Source organism: Protopterus annectens, chromosome 10.part0, assembly GCF_019279795.1.
Source record: "Protopterus annectens isolate FY-2018-M chromosome 10.part0, PAN1.0, whole genome shotgun sequence".
In the NCBI taxonomy this organism is placed as follows: domain Eukaryota; kingdom Metazoa; phylum Chordata; order Ceratodontiformes; family Protopteridae; genus Protopterus; species Protopterus annectens.
This window is the reverse complement of record NC_056744.1, coordinates 1,804,190,194-1,804,202,314: the sequence shown is the minus strand read 5'-3', so window position 1 is coordinate 1,804,202,314 and position 12,121 is coordinate 1,804,190,194. Positions and strand designations below refer to the sequence as shown.

Here is a 12,121-nt window from a genome sequence, read left to right as displayed (position 1 = left end):
GAAAGGCAGTCTGCCAAAGCACTAATTCTTTGCATTTAAATAAAAATTTATAGAAGTTACCAATTGTGTAATATTATGAAGTATTATCCTTTTAGTTCTTGCCCTTCTGTTTTTGAGATTACTAATTTGAGTGCACGTTTTGGATGAAATTGAAACAGTATTTTTGGAATTTAAATCTGCTCCAGGTGTTGACTGATTTCGCTGGGAGTATAACCGATTGTTGTCGATTTAAGTGTGCCAGTTCCTTTAACCCCTCATTACAACAGACTGTAGAAGTATTTGAATCAGGCTGAGAGAACAATATCAAAGCTTTATTAGAAAACCCACAAGTAAAACGTTTGTCAGACTCAGTAACAAACAGAAACTTGTAGGTCACAACAAGGACATCAGGATCATGAAAGCAGGGTGGGTACTAGTGAATACGAACACTCACATTTGCAAAGTTGAGGAAATGTTAAGTGATCAGAACTCTTATGAAACAGTACACCTTCGGATATCAATAAGGTCTATAGATACACAGATTCAACCTTGCTGGAATTAATACACACTGATTTCACATTTTAAGTATTTGGAATTCCCTAAAATTTTCAACATTTTTGGAATTCAAAAAATGCATAAAACCATCACTGATTCCCACTCTTTTTGTTTTAGAATTCCAACCTTATGTGCTAAAACCAAACCTTTAACTGGATTAATGGATAATATTTTGTTTTGGTTAGTGCAGAATAGTAGGTCATGTGAGAGATTTCCGGCACTTTTTGGAGCTTACTAGGAATGTAGATTTTGGCAATGGAATTTTGTTAGCCACCCTTGATGTTAAGGACCTTAATGGAGTGATACCACAGGATGTGGGTATTAAAATGGTGAGGGAGTACCTGTATAGTATTAATTGTGTTAATAACTACCAGTTTTCTTTTCCTTATGGCCAGCTGGTCTGAAAACAATCATTAATTTCTTGGATACCATCTTAAATGTAGATGCCATGGATGGTACCATAAGCTCGAATGTTAATAGAAAACCCACTTTCAGTAGCATGCATATACCTGTATCCTGTAGTCACGTTAACTTCATTAAGGTTAGTGTCATTAAGGGACAGGCTGTCCAGATTTCTAGAATGACGTCTACAGGTGAATGATACTCATACAAACAAAGAGTACTAAAATATATGTTTATAGCAACAGGGTACAGTAGTCAAAAAGGGGTAACATCTTTAAAGATATTGAGGTGGTTAGCAAAGATGAGTGTGCCCCCATTGTCAAATGGGGCAGGAATTGTTCTGCAGGCTCAGTTTTCTATAGGGCACTGGCACTCTATTTCACTGTTCACATTGTGGCCATTAAGCAAATTGTCAGTAGCAACTGGAATATCCTTAAGGGATAACCCTAGAGTTGTGTGCAAGAAAAATACTAACTCAAAAACAACCTAAGATACTTGCAAAGTTAAAATAACGTATGCTCATGGGATTCATAAGACGTGTGGGATACATAATTGTCAACCCATACATTACACTTTCTACTTTAGATAGGTTATGGGTGGCCAGAACAGATTACAACTCATATATGTGTTGCGCACCTCACCTGCAGGGACAGGTGCAAGGAGTTCTGTGCTGGTAAAATATCTCATAAGCTGGCGCTCAGGGTGTATGAACATACGCACTCTGTCAAGAATAAAGAAAGCAGTAATGCTCTTTTTAAACATCCTGTAATTAGCAATAATGTCGAGAAGTCTTTCTTTCTTGTTTGGGATCGGGTAAAACAATGCTTGGGGAGTTGATTTGGACACACTTTTGGACATTAAAGAACTCTGTTGGCCATTACACTTGAAAGCAAACATTGCACCTGGATTAAATAAGTCCATCAATATTAAGTGTATCCTGAAAATGACGACTGCCAAACTGTAATTCTGTTCCATTCTTTTTTATTTTTGTACATATTGTAATACACTGTAACATATTTTATAGTTTTTGATGTGATTAGTAGTGGTGTGACTTGATCTCTGGAGGGTTTTTTTTTATCTGTTGTAAGCTTCACATTTTTTGTTCTGCAGAAGTTTTTAATAAACATACTAAAGTGCTCCACATATCCTGGCTGTGGTTCCTCTTGTGGTGTGTTTGGTTTAGTCATGACATGATATTAGAGACTCTGTGTTGTATAAGTTGTGATAAAATGCTGTAATGTAAAGAAGATGCAACTTGCACTGTTTGTGTTTGTGCCACACTAAATAAATATTACCCTACTCTTTTTGTAAGGCATATGGGACCTCAATTTAACATCTGGAATAGCAACTCAAGAAGGCACCACCCTCTTCTTGCTGTGTCAGTGTTGCTACCAGAAATAAATCCAAGCACCTGGTGTGGGACTAAAACCCACAACCTTTAGATCCTTTAGAAACAAAGGCAAGTTTTGCCTACGGAGCTGTTGACAGCAGTCAGAGGCTGAATGACAGTAAATGCCCTTATTAACTCTAGACTACAATACTGTTGTGAGGTATAATTATGCGACTAATGGAAGTATATGGTTGATTTTACCTTGGTTGAAAAAGTAATGTTATTTAATCACAGAGCACTGATAGCACCTATTACACCAGCATTAATAAGCTGAAACGTAAATATTTATTTCAGGGGGTAGCATTTTATCCAATGTTCACTTTAAGGTAGTATGCATTATATCAGTTTCATATTTTTATGTTCTACCTGCTGCAAAGTCCTGGAGCTATAGATTCACAGCTAAGTAGTAGGCTAGCTGCCCTTGTGGGCCATTTTAAGCCTAGCCAATTTCCCTTTTCCTGCTTAAAATAACCCGTCCTTTAGGTCATAGAATGACCTTACCCATTTCACAGTCAATAATTATATATTACTCCTAATGAGAATAACTAGGTTCATATCACAGATAATTTGAGCAGACCCATGCATGGGATAAAGCATTCAGGAGCTGCCTCTGTCCATTAGTAGTACAGGGGATAGCCATGGGATACATTTTCTGTTTCCCATTCATAGATATAAGTTGCGTTTGAAAATGGAAAAAGATGAATTTTGTTTTATGTGGAGGGGAAGTCTGTCCCACAGCAGTAGTATCCTCTGTGAGATATACCTGTCCCTCCAAACAGTTCTGTTGATGTTACAGAAGAGATCTTGATCCCTAGATTGAGTCTTTTGGATGTCATTTGACTTGCTGATGTGCAGTAAATCCATCAGTAATGGCTCAGAGGATACCTTGTATGCCAGACACAGGTCATCTCTTACCAGTCTGTAGGATACAGAGCACAGTGACAGGGCTTTATGTCAGTCCATAGAAGCCGTGGTAGTGCAGCAGTAGCATTGTCGCCTCACAGCAAGAGGTTCTCTCATTCGATTCTCGGCTGGACCGCCTTCTGTGTAGAGTCTGCATGTCCTCACCGCGGTCGAGTGGCATCTGAAAGACATGCATAAATGGGCGTGCCTTCTTTGAAGGTTGGGCGTTGGGCTGGCACCGCGGCACCATAAAAATCTACTGCCAATCATTAGCAGACTGGAGTTCTGCTGTGGTGACCCCTAACTGGGAAAAGCCGAAAGAAGAACAACAACATCTCTGTGGGCATTCCAGTTGTTAAATGTGTCTGGACAGATATATGACAAAAGGGACTTTATATTCAATGACTGGCCTAATGAGGACTGAGTGAAGTGGGACAATGACATCCCTATATCTAGACACAATCCCTTTGTTTATAAGCTGTGCAATATAGAAAGACTTTCTTACAATAACAGACACAAGTTGGCCAAAAGTTAGGTCACTATCTGCGTATGTTCCCAAGTCCTGAACAACTGGGTCAACTCTTAGGGGAGTATTGTCAATGTGGTAATTCCTTTGGGTAGATGACTTCCCAAAGGAATAAATAATATATTTTTTTGGCATTTAATTTCAGACCATGATTTTAAACAAGAGCTGCTAGGGGAGTATTGTCAATGTGGTAGTTCCCTTGGGTAGATGACTTCCCAAAGGATAAAATAATGCATTTTTTGGTATTTAATTTCAGACTATGATTTTAAATAAGAGCTGCTAGAATGGCCATGGTGGTGCAGTGGTTGGCATTGTCACCTCACAGGAAGAGGTTCTCCCATTCGATTCTCGGCTGGAGCGCCTTCTGTGTGGAGTCTGCATATCCCCACCGCGGTCGAGTGATGCTAAACACATGCAGGTAGGTGTGAGCGTGAATGGGCATGCCTCCTTTAAAGGTTGGGTGTCAGGCTGGCAACTTGGCACCGTAAAAATCCACTGCCAATCATGAGCGGACCAGAGTTCTGCTATGCCAACCCCTAACCGGGAAAAGCCAAAAGACTTTTTTATTTTAAACAAGAGCTGCTGTTATAACCTCGAGTTACACAGAAACATGTAATAGAATGAAACAACGTCCCTCATTGGCAGCATGTTAGCTGACAAATAAATCTATTCAACCAGTGAGGTAAAGGAGCTGTAGTGGTCCCCCTGTAGTAATGATTGACAGGTGTCATTAAAGTACAATGATGCCAGATTATCATGCATGAACCAACAGCATGCATGACCAGGTACAGTATTTTACATATTTCACTAAGCAGATCCTGACTAGCGCCATCACCTACATGCTGGGTGATGTCATCGTGGCCACATCTAAAATGGTAGAAACTGAGCAGTGACATCATAAGAAGCTAACTGTTACATCAGCTGACACAGGGCCACATATGTTTATGTCACCTCAGTGCTGCTTAGAAAGGTCTTTTTGAATAACAAAAGTGCTCATACAGACTGACCACACTTTGTCCACAGTGGTGTGACTCGGAAATTCATCCTGTTATACTAAGTACCAATCGTTAAAGGGTTAATCACACTTAATGGAGCAGCCATCTTAATGCAGTGACACTTTAATAGTAAATTATTCTTATATTTAACATGTCTGTATCCTAATATAAAACTATCAATTCAATGACTCAGAAACAAAGACATTGTGATGATCAATATGTGATATACTCAGAATGTGAACATATTACTTCATTTCAAAACTAATTTCTGATGGTGTATTTATTTTCACAGGACAGACTGAAAGAACTCTTAACTCCATTGGAATCACGACTTAAAGAGCTCTACAAACTTCACTCCCAACAAAAGCAGATGATGTTTGAAATTTCAGTGAGTATATTAACAATTAACTCAACAGCTGTAGTCAGAATAAGACATCAAAATATGCTACTAAAATATTTCTCTGTCTGTTTCAGGTAATTTTATGATAATTTTTCTTTCTAATAATGTAATACTGTTCACATTTTGGTGTAGAGCTTTATCCAGTTTCCTGCTTGGGATATTGCAGACTGCAGCTGAACCCAATGACATTTCACTGGCCAAGAATTTGAAATATAATTGAAAGGAAACAGATGACGGTAAAAGAAAATATGCACCATAAGCATCTTTTTAATATATTAAAAATAATGAAGAGCAACAATAACCTGTTAAATTAAAAAGATATTATCACAAAATTATATTGTGTGGCATTGTTTCTTTAAAATTGCATTGTACAGCATTATATAATACATTTTTCTTTCATTTACACTTTGTACTGTTATCTTTCATGATTCTATATTGTTTTATAACTATTAACACATGCAATCATTAATTGTAAATTGTATTTTTTGTTCTGGAAATTTTCTCCCTGGGCCTCCTCTGAAAAGGGTCTTTTGAAGCAAATTCAGACTAACCATGTAAACAAATGCCAATAAATAAGCAATTTTATTTATTTATGTCAGAAGCTAATAGTTCCAAAAAATATTTTACGAGGAAAATGGATGTAGTTACATAATTTAGATTCAAAATCACAAGAATAAAATATCTAAAATAATATATTAAGAATGGTAACGAATGTATATAAACATATGAGGACCCATCTGCCACACGGTTCCATGGGATAGGATGTTTGCTTATGCCACCAGTTACACAGGTCACAGGATTGTTTAAAAGACAGGTGCCACAGGCTGAGTGGGGGTAAAAAAAAGACATACTGTCCAAGGACCTTGAAGATGAGAATGAGGGCCTGGAGTCAAGGGCGCCTGCAGGCAGGTGCAAGGGGGTGCACTTGCACCCCCCTGGAATCGGTGGGCAAGAAGTTAAATTTACATATAATTTAAAAAAAAAAATTTTAAGGGCGTTCTTCTTTAAGAACGCCCTATGCATCCAGTCGTACAAATGGAACAGGTGCTTGCGACCTGTTTTCATCTTCTCCATACATGGTGTGATGCGACCGATGGTTTACGTCTTCATCTTCTGCATTCGCGTGCAGAATTTGAATTCCAGCAGCCATCTGGACTTGGGACGAGCCGAGCGTACAAGGGAGAGGTAGGTGTGTCTTTAATCTTGTGTGGGGGCTTCAGCTGAAGCTGTCGGTACTTGTTTATGTGTGAAGAATAGTCCCTTTGCCTGTAATAAGCCACTGCTGCTAGATATGGTAAATCTTATTGTTGAAGGACTACAGCCATCAGCTGGATATTCTCTGGTGTAGTTATACCGCACAAGCTCTGACCGGGATCTGCTTCTCTGCCCCACTTTATCATCATAACGTCCTGTTACTACAAAGCACTGAGCTTATTATTGTAACTCTATTGCACGTGTTGTGGGGTTTTTATTCTTGGAGGTGTGTGATACTGGCCTGCCCTAGTTACGTTTGTCCTGGCCATTTTTCTGCCATTTGGAGTGGCCTTTCCTTCCATCTTCCACATTCTACCTTTTAAATGTTTGTGTAATTAGCTGCCTGGATTTCCTTAAGCCCCATTAAAGCGACTTAGACTTTAACAACTGTTGGAGTATTCCTATATGTCTGTTGCTACTATATACTTAAATATGTTAACATTGCTTGTTTTGGTTTGCTTTTCAATTCTAATTACTCTGTTACAGATTAGACATGCCAGTTTTTAAGTTTCTGTAGAATATTTAGAACTCATTATTATGGACTTAATTACCAAGTTTTTTTCTTACTGGGACAGCAATGCTATTTTTATCCTCTTCTTCAGTTCAGGTCTGTACTTGGACTCTAATTTTAATGCATATTTTACCATACATTCTGTAAAATAGGACTTTTTGGGCATTTGTTCATTGCGTTGTACACATATATAGTTTATTGGTTAGATTTTTTTAACCTGTTACTATATATTCTCTTCTATATTAGCATTTTGCAAATTTGGCTTTTAATTGTTGAACTTTTACTTAACTGGTTACTTTTTCAACAGTTACACTTTATAGAAATTTTATTTTGACCAGTTCTAGCTTTTTGCAAGTTTTAATTCATATTTTATTTAGATTGTCTTAGTATACATCCCATTGTTTTTAGCTTGATTTCAACCATGTCATGGTTAATACAATTCAATTAATAGTCAAGTTTTAGAAAGTGATCTATTCGTATAGATTATATCAAGTTTTAATATTTCTTGCACTTGAATTGTACTGGGTTTTATTTTGTCCCACTGTATGTTGTTACATTGTGGGGGTTCATTTATCACAGAGACTAATTATTTTCCTTCTTTTACTGATGAAGTTTCTGAGGCCCATTATAATAACTTGGCAGAGCCTGGGTATTTCAAAGAGACACAGAGCAGGCAGCATGCACAGCAAGAGTCAGGTGCATCAGATCTCTGATACTCGACCTATACTAGTATATCTTTGCTCTCCTAATGGGACAGAACCACATGTGGCTCATATGGCACCGTGGTGCATATGGTACTCATTGCATCCTCCTTAACCATCAGGGATAGATATGTGGGACTTTCTTTCTTGCAGATTTTAGCTAGTTGTTGTAATATAATAGCAGATCTGCTTGCAAACAGACTATTATCTTGTCTTACCTGTTGCATGATGAAGACGAGACTTTTATCACTAAGACCTGGTTAGATGGGAATGTTGGCCCTACCCTGGCTGCCTTAATATCTCCCAGTTTCTTAGCTGTACAGCATCTGAGGCTTGATTGCTTTGGTAGTGGAATTATTTTCCATCAGTTGGCCACTGGGTTGAAGCACATCAAGGTTGACAATTGCAACACAACACTTTAGTTTTTCATTTGGACACCAGCAACCTCTAATTGTGCCATCATCTACGATCCATCCACTAGTGTTGGGGCATTCCTTTAGAAGTTTACAGACTTCCTCATCTCATCTGGGTTGATATACTCCCAATGGCTCATCTTTGGGGACTTCAGTTCATGGATCAATGACAGGTCAGTGACTTTTGTCAAAGAATTCCTCCACATTATGAAAAAATTCAGGTTCACTCAGGTTGTTTCCACTGCTACCCATTCATTTGATCATACATCAGATCAATTTTTCCTTAAGTTTTTAATTCCAATTTTGCAGGACCATCTCCATTATTATAGTACCACCAGTCTTGATTGACTTGTTCAGACTTATAATCATGCTCTGCTATGTGATCCTCTATGTGTATTCACCCAAAGGCATCAGAAATAAAACAATGCAACTCGCATATTTAACCATGTAATAAATTGTCAATAAAAAAATTGAGATATAATGCAGATTAACCAAGTATTATCCATTTGTGACTCTGCAGAATGGGGTGGATAACTTATAGTGAGCTAATGCTTCTCATAACAGTATTTGTTTACAATGTTTACCCAAATCCCTGCTTAATCACATAGTGTATATTGACATTACAGAGATCTGGATCTGGAAGTGCTGGGGAAGGAGGGGGGGGTTCCTTATCCAGGTTTGCACAATCTATAAATTATTACATTTAAAGATGGAGATGTGTGGGTGTGCAGAGGAGTTTACCAGTCTACAATAAAATTTTGTTGTGTTTGAGCTGAAGTCAAGTTAATTAAATACAGTAAATGTCTATGCTTTTTGCCCCATGCCTGCCAACACAAACCTCTACTAATGAGACTCAGGCCATTTCTCACCATGAGCCATCCAAAGGAATCCTTTATCCAGACAGCCATGAGGCTAGTTTGTGTCTGTTTGTATTCGGATTGAATGTGAGCAATTTTTATGTATGTAAACCCCAACCATGCCCATGATGAAGTTAGTGACCAGCAATACCCTGCCCTCTGTACAGTTGCACTTCCTTGCCTGTTCAGACAAGGGCTACTATCACAGTAGACACATCACACATTTGTCTTACAATTGCTTCCTATTTTCCATGCTACTGAGCCTTTGCACGTAGCTCTAGAGCAGCTGAAAATCAAAACAAACCACCATAGTCTCCACACCCAGGGATGAGTGAGCAGTAGCCACTCATTTCTCATCCTCATCTCCCTGGCTGTTCCAGCGCTCGAGCCACCATTCAAATGAGGGTTGTCTGTCTCTCATTCAGGGTGTTTTCCCTCTTCACCATGGTGCTGGGTTGACAAGTTGAATAAAGACAACTTGATGAGTTACTTTGAATCCATATGGAAGCATGCTATACTACTGCAGTTAACAATGGTTGTTTGTATTAAACAAAAGGCAGAGGACAGAGATGGAGGAGGAAACATTTTTACTTAATGCTGCTTATATGCACTACGTTAGGGAGTAGTGCCTGGCTCATTGCAAAATAAGTGAACATGTGGCAGGCCATTATTTCATGTATCATTTAACAAAATGTTTTTGTAGAACTCTTGAGATACATTCTGTGGGGAAACAGAATGCTAGCCAGAATATCTGTGAATGTTTTCATCCACTGGCTATAAGTGAAGTCATTTTTTTTTTGTCCAAGATGACTGATTCTGGAATGGAATATTCTGTGATCACATCAACTGGTATTACATAACTGGCCGAGGATGTGTAACAAGATAATGGTATTTCTAGGAAGGCTAAAGATGTCCTAGCAGAAGCAAAAATCAGCATTAACAGAACAAACCTCTGTACTTAATTTCCATGTTTAGATGGCATGGCATTAATTTGAAGTAACATAACTGGAAAATAACATGGCAGGTGTTTACTCTCAAAATAATATGTAAATCAGTTGAAATAGTTGTGTGACCTCCAAGGCATGTTGGTCCTTACAATATCCCGTGTGTGCATGTGTGTTTTTAAGTGTTTAAGAGGTGTACAGTGTGTGTGTGTATGTGTATATGTGTATGTATATATATATATATATATATATATATATATATATATATATATATATATATGTGTGTGTATGTCTGTTCCCGCAGTTTAAATGTTATGGTTACACATTTCTTAGACAGGAAACAACTGCAGGATCTGAAATTAAAGCATGCTATGTAAACCTGTTTCCTGCAACAACAGAAAGTGATAGAAGATGGGTTGTATGCATGTTTTATGCTTCATTTATAAGATTTGTGTATTATACAGATACAAAATGCATATCAAATAGCTTTAAAAAATGACAGTGCAGTGGCTAGTGAATACATTTTTTTGTACTGCTAAAACTATATAATGTAATCATTAAAGATATTTCTATTAGTATAATTATTATTTTATTACGCAATATTTATTATGAAGGCAGGTGCAACCTCTTCCAAAGAGATTGCAAAAGTACATTCATTTTAAAACAGTAGCTATCCATATTTAAACATACAGACGCTCATTATAACATATACCTATTTATCATTTAAGGTATACTTTATTACAAAAAACATAGCTTATGATTATAAGATGTGATTTATGTTAATAAAGAATTACCATAAGCAATTCAAAGATTATTGGATCACATTTTTTAAAATATCGCAGAGATATATAATAAGTTAATTTTACCAATTACTATTATTCTAGACTGCATAATGTTAGTTTCACAATTACCAAAGTATCATCATGGAACTCATAAACAAAGACATTGGTAACCTCCAAACTCTGGATCCCACCCAGTTCAGGTTTGTGAAACGCAGATCATGCCTCCTGAACCTGATCGACTTCTTTGAGGCAGTCACCAAAGCCGTGGATGAGGGTAAGGTGGTTCACACAGCCTATCTTGACCTCGCCAAGCCTTTCGACATCATCCCCCATTCTGGAATTATAGCTAAACTCACTAAACTAGGTATAAATCCCTATGTCACAAGATGGGTTGTCAACTGGCTCACTGACAGAACCCACACTGTAAAAGTTGCAGACTCCAAATCTGATCTCAAAGCAGTGACAAGTGGAGTACCATAGGGTTCCATCCTAGGACTTCTCCTGTTTGGTATCTACTTCAATGAAGTACAGGCTAACACAGAAGGCCTCTGGCTAATAAAGTTCGCAGATGACTGCAAACTAGGAGCCATAGTCAAGTCCCCAAATGACGTGGACATCCTACAGAAGGGCCTCACTGAGACTGATGCCTGGTGTCAGAGCCATGGCCTCAAGCTCAATGACAAAAAGTGCAGTGCCATCCCCTTTGGTAAAAACTCTGTACCCATGAACTACCACATAGGCAGCAATCTACTTAACACCAAATGCGTGATAAGATTGGGACCCAGGTGGACAGTAGTCTCTCCTTTGATAGTCACATCGCCACAGTAGTCAGGAAGTCCTTCTACGTTTCACACCTCATCATAAAAGGGTTCTCATCCAGGAAAAAAGAGGTCATTGTTCCCCTCTACTCGACACTCATTAGACCCATTATAGAGTACAACGCCCCTTTTGGAATGTACCTCACAAGACATCTGCAGCAGCTGGAAAGGCCACAGAAGTACCTCACAAAGAGGATTACTGGCCTCAAACAAATGCCCTACACTGACCGCCTCAAAAAACTCCAGCTTTACTCCATAGCATATTGCCTACTCTGAGGTGATCTCTGCCTAACATATAAAGCTATGTCAAACCCAGAGCTGTTGGACATGCTACACCTAAAGAAATCCCAATCCCTCCGAGCTACACACTCTAGGGACCTAAACCTTGTCACCACAATAAACAGGACACACTGGAAGGATAGATTCCTGTCCTAGAGACTTCCTATACTCTGGAACAAGCTACCCATCTATGTCAAGCAAAGTTCTTCATTAGCACTCTTCAAGAAAAATCTTGATGAGTGGATAGGAAATAGGAAATACACCCCGGGGATCACTTCTGTGTCTCTGCTCAACAGTGGCACAGGAAAATAACTTTCTTGGGTGGCGTAAGCCATTGAACCTTGCTGGCTAGGCTTATGTAGGCCCTTGGGCCGATAGCCTAGTACCTACCTATGAAATGTTGCACAAATAT

The 12,121-nt window shown here is 38.4% G+C and overlaps 1 protein-coding gene across 3 annotated transcripts in view; it reads left to right on the top strand.

The window, feature by feature from the left end:
- LOC122814047 (zinc-binding protein A33-like) overlaps window positions 1-5,485 on the top strand; it is a 111,052-nt gene extending 105,567 nt beyond the window's left edge. For 2 of the 3 annotated variants that reach the window (XM_044086650.1, XM_044086649.1), the window contains exons 2-3: window positions 5,043-5,138; window positions 5,283-5,485. In XM_044086650.1, coding sequence (XP_043942585.1) covers window positions 5,043-5,138; window positions 5,283-5,327 — 141 coding nt within the window. In that variant the 3' untranslated portion in view covers window positions 5,328-5,485. Of the gene's footprint in view, window positions 1-5,042; window positions 5,139-5,224 lie in introns of all 3 variants that reach the window. The other variant, XM_044086651.1, reaches the window with a different exon arrangement.
- Window positions 5,486-12,121: the final 6,636 nt, after the last annotated feature.